The sequence below is a fragment of the Primulina eburnea genome, chromosome 16 (assembly GCF_022965805.1).
Source record: "Primulina eburnea isolate SZY01 chromosome 16, ASM2296580v1, whole genome shotgun sequence".
In the NCBI taxonomy this organism is placed as follows: domain Eukaryota; kingdom Viridiplantae; phylum Streptophyta; class Magnoliopsida; order Lamiales; family Gesneriaceae; genus Primulina; species Primulina eburnea.
In genome coordinates this window covers 8,021,080-8,025,932 of record NC_133116.1, presented here as the reverse complement: position 1 = coordinate 8,025,932, position 4,853 = coordinate 8,021,080, and the positions used below count along the sequence as shown (strand labels likewise).

General features: G+C 38.4%; 1 protein-coding gene across 1 annotated transcript; it reads right to left on the bottom strand.

Moving 5' to 3' along the window:
* Window positions 1-2,995: 2,995 nt before the first annotated feature.
* On the bottom strand, window positions 2,996-4,572 carry LOC140817388 (aspartic proteinase NANA, chloroplast). The gene is given in 2 exon segments (XM_073177044.1): window positions 2,996-3,476; window positions 3,478-4,572. Coding segments are annotated over 2 exon segments (1,344 nt in total). The 5' UTR covers window positions 4,471-4,572; the 3' UTR covers window positions 2,996-3,125.
* Window positions 4,573-4,853: the final 281 nt, after the last annotated feature.

Genomic DNA, 4,853 nt, shown 5'->3' with positions numbered 1-4,853 from the left:
CTTATCTGATATGGGTTTGGTGGGTGAGTCATTTGGTCGTCACTCAATAAGCGGGGGCGAGAATAACTCCCAGTTTTCAAAATCATTTTAAACAGAAACAGTAATACAAATAATATACAGAAATTCTTACTTTCAGAACATGAATCGATATTCAGGAATAACATGTATCAAAACAGAAATCAGAAATTAAAATTTAGCAAGCAAGCTGTGAGCACGTTTGTGAATTTAATGGCTATACAGATATCAGTCCCCTATTTGTTCTCTCCTCTAAAGGGTGATGCCAGTAATCAGTAATCAAAATTCAGTAACCAGGAATGATTCAGAATATATATTCCTACCATTAGTTCACTAGATTTCAGTGCTTCAAAAATCAGAGATAAAATATAAATATACTTTGTGTCAAAACAGAAATTATCAAACTGGTTTCAAGATATTTATACATAAGCCCACTTACCGTAATTTGCTAGAAAGTTTCGGTTTTAGTCTGGAATCTGCTTGCTCTCGCTACTGGATTTTTCTGCTCGAAAAATACACTTTCTTAGCTCGAAATTCAAGTGATAATTAAAGATTTGTGTAGCACTAATTCAGATATTTGAGGGTGTTATTTATAGGCAAAATTCTGACTGTTAGCCTCCCAATTAATGGTCATGATCTGTCATTATGTGATATTAACAGTTTTTATTTCATGTTAAATGCTTCAGTTACATGTCATAAGCAGAATCAGTAGTTGTCTGCTGGAATCTCGTGCTACTGAACTCTTCTGCTGCTGGAACTGTTAGCTGCTGCAAAATGCTTGATACTGCTGGAAATTCGGGTTTTCACATTTCATGTAAGTAAGCAACAACTCTTTTAGTGCCTGAGCAGTGTAAAATTGTTCTCGGGAATATATTACAAATTTGTCTATTCCCAATCGTCACAAATTGCTAGCTGGGTTGGGCTCATGTGCCCTGTTTTTCTGCTTGCATGTGTGGGTGCTGGGTTGTTAGGTCCTAAACGACTATTAGGAAAGGTGGCAGTTAAAAAGGAGTGATATAACTACGTCAACTTACTGCTATAGTTGGCCATTTTCGTCTTTAATAAGTCCCAACTGTCTTTATGCAATTGGTAAGTTTCGAGGCCAAGTTTAGTAAAAAGAGGTTGTGCTGCTGATAGCCCATGTTTTAATACTTGGCTTTTAAAATGCAAATTATTTAAAACAATTAATCTCTCGATTTGACTCCCAAAATACCTCTCATTCAACTATGTCTGATCGTTCCATTTAATTCGGTAGAGATTTGTAAAATTGTCAGCTTGCAAAGTTGCTTGAATTTATATATATGTGTGTGTGTGTATGTGTGTTTTTTTTTTTTGAACTTTAATATCTATTAGTTATACTCGTTCCATCATTTTATTTATCGTTCGGTTTAAAATAATAAAAATTATCGCAAAAATTGAAAATGTATTTATATGCTTAAATTTATATTAATCTTGTTTAAGTTTGAAATTTGACGCCTTCACAATTCGTCGTGCTGGTGCTTTTTAATACCTCGCTTCGGGATTTTTCCTTCCACTCTGCTTGTCTCTTTTTTACTTTGCTTTTTAATTTCTTAAAAGGCAATTGGCTTGTTTTGGTGCTCAAATTTCAACAACTATAGCCGCTTTACACTCGTTCAAGGGGTTGCATTTGGAGCTCTCAGTTGAAATACACTTTTAACTAATGCAATACTTAGACTTTCCGGTGGGTGGCCTCCATGTTTTATCCTCTTCCTTGTCCAACTGAGAATTGCCAGTACTTGTGTATCTTGTTGGTATTCAAGGTTTTTGGGATTACTTTACGTCTTGCCTAGATTTGACTATCGGTACTCGTGTTTCTTCTGTCTAGATTTAAGCTTTTCTCTTCTGTTTTCTTCACTATATTGTTCGCAAGTTTTATTTATCAAAAGCTTTCGGTACTATATCATTCCATTTTTTGTACAACACATTGTACGTTGTTTTTTTTCCTTGTCACGAAATAAGAACATTTTATGTGGTTGAAAAGAGAATTTATGGTCATCATATCCCGATATGTTAATATATAGCATCATGTGATTTTGTCGAATATCTATTTTCTAATGAAAAAATGTAAAACAACAAGCATGACTTTGCAATGATTGTACGTTATTTCAACATATAATTCACAAGAAGAAGCAAGTTAATAATGTTAGTTTGCTATTTTATCATTATGTTGATGTTGATACGCATGGAAAATGTTCATGACAAATTGTCAAAGCATATCTAAGTAAATTGGGTTGATATGGGACAGGCTAAAAACACATTGACCCATCACTAACATTAGTAAGCCCCAAACAATAGTAATAAAAAAAAATGTTTATTAATTTCGGTTCACATATTTTGGCACTCACAACATGTGGAGAAGGTCTTATGTCGGGAAGCAATAATTATTTTTGTTTAGTATAACAGTCGAAATATGACGCTTGAATTACTTTACAATTTAAAATATATCTAAATTGTACTATTACCACCGGCTATAACTTTTTGTAAAACAATTCTACATCTTGTTTTTCAACATAAAATTTATAGTAACTCTATATCTTAGTTCTTACATTATCTATTATATCTTCCGTGGACCAGTCAAAATTCTTATATTTGTTGTCAATGTATGTATGCCCTCAGCATTTACTATGCACAACACAAATTCCATTTCACCTACACGAGGGCCTATTATGACTTCATGTGAAAAACCGAGTTGGGCATTTAATGAGGAAAAAGAATGTTAAATCAAAATGTCCGAAATTTATTGATAAATGATGAGAATAACTTCATAGTGCCCACTCACTCGTAAAACCATACATATTAATTATTGAATAATAATAATAATAATATCCCGAAATTCACGAGAAAGGAATCAAAGCACAGCCGCAAAAGTAACAAAAGAAAACATTTACTTTTTCATGCACGTTGGCCGTTTTCCGTGTCACACAAAAAGCCACACAAAAATAAATTACAAGTCCTCCTATTTAAATAATATCACACTCCAAACTTATTATTATATCTTATAAATACAAATGACAACAAATCAAGCACTTTTGCAAACTTTAGGGGCCAAAAAATTTAGCTTTCCAAGTATGAGTAGGGCTCGGTACGAGTTACGGGACCGAGCAACCATGTCGAGAAAAACCCAAACGTGATCGATCGTTGTCGAACTCGAATGTAAATCCCTGTTGCATCAGGTTTCCGATCACCGATGATCCGGTTGGAGATGATACCGGCTGCAACGCCAGACATTTGATACCATCGGCCGTGTCGATAAAGTAATTCGAAGGTGACGGCGAGAAAATCGAGCCACCTCCGAGTTTGAAGCTCAATCGGGGTAGGCTAGGCCTCAACCCACCCGATACATTTAAACACAAATCGAACCCTAGGGTTGGCACAGCTGCCATAGGAAGCTTCACTAGCCGCTTGAATGCGGCTATGATAATTTGGTAAGCTGGCTTGGCCTAGATAAGTCAATGTTGTCCCCGAGTCCACTATGGTCCCCCCATTGCCTGACTCGTCGATTGCCCACACCGAGGGGCTAATGCGTAAATTCACGTTATTTATACGGACATTTTGGATCCTAATATAGTAAAATGTCGATGAGAGAGGGTTAGTCAGCAGAGGAGTGTATTTAAGCTTAGCCGTCGGCTGCGAGCCATTCCGCGGACCGCCGATCAAAAGATAGCTCGTTGGCGTTGGGGAGCGCGTGTAATCCAATAAACAGTAAGAGAACTTGAGCCCGAATGTACGGCCCAATTCAGATGTAAACGAAATGGGCCCTCGGCCCAGGCCCAATACACCATCAGCTCCACTGAAGCTCGGGCCCGAAATACTCGGCCCAGATTTGGAGAACCCGCAGCCGAAGGACAGACGCCGGAACTTAACTAGTTTCCCGGAGCTCGTGTTAAACGTCGTCGTTTCATGGGAGAAGAAGCCGCTGGTTATGGATCCGTCGGAGTAGGAGTACTCGTAGCGGCACGTGCTGTGGAGGCGGGTGTGGTTGCAGGGGACAGGCTTCCTGGGGTGGGGAACGAGAGTGCAAGCAGGATCGTAGCAGTGGTAGGGTGAAAATGTGGTCGAGTGGCGAGGGTAGAAGAAGGTGGCGCGTTTGGAGGAGCAATGCTGGCCTCTGCAAGCGGAGCATGAGACCCACGTTAGATCGCTTCCGGTGTCCGCCACGAGAAGTAGACGCTGCGGAGGGGTGCCGATGTGGAGGCTGACGAGGTACTGGCCGGAGCCGAATGAAGCGGCGGAGTTGACGGGGAGCTTTGGGCGTGAAAAGTGAGTGGAGAGGCGGCGTTTATCGGTGGAGAGGGCTTCTGATGGAGTTAGTGGGTAGGGATTCTTGTGGAGGAGTGTCAGTTTAATGAACGGATCTTTCCCTGCGGCGGTGGAAGATAGCAGGAGAAGGATCTGGAAGATGGAGAAATGAGAGGCGTAGCCGATCAATGCCATTGAAATGTTGAAAGATGGAGTTTGAGGGATAGGGATGGATGTACGACTTGAGAGTGGAAGACTCAGGATGGGGAGAAAAAGCTTATTTGATTTCCTTTTTTTTATTTATTTAAAATTTAATTATTACTAATGATGTAATAATTGTTCTGTGTTTTTATATATATATATATATATATATATATATATATATATATATATAAGAATTGACTTTTTATAATAGTTTTGCTTTATGTGTTGACATTTTGGTTCTTCGTGTTGAATATACATACAAATGACCTTTACAAATTTATGTTTTCAGCAGGTTAAACATATTATCATCTAAGTGGCTACCAAAATCATTGAATGCAACAAATTCTTGATTTAATTAGACAAATGCTTGACCA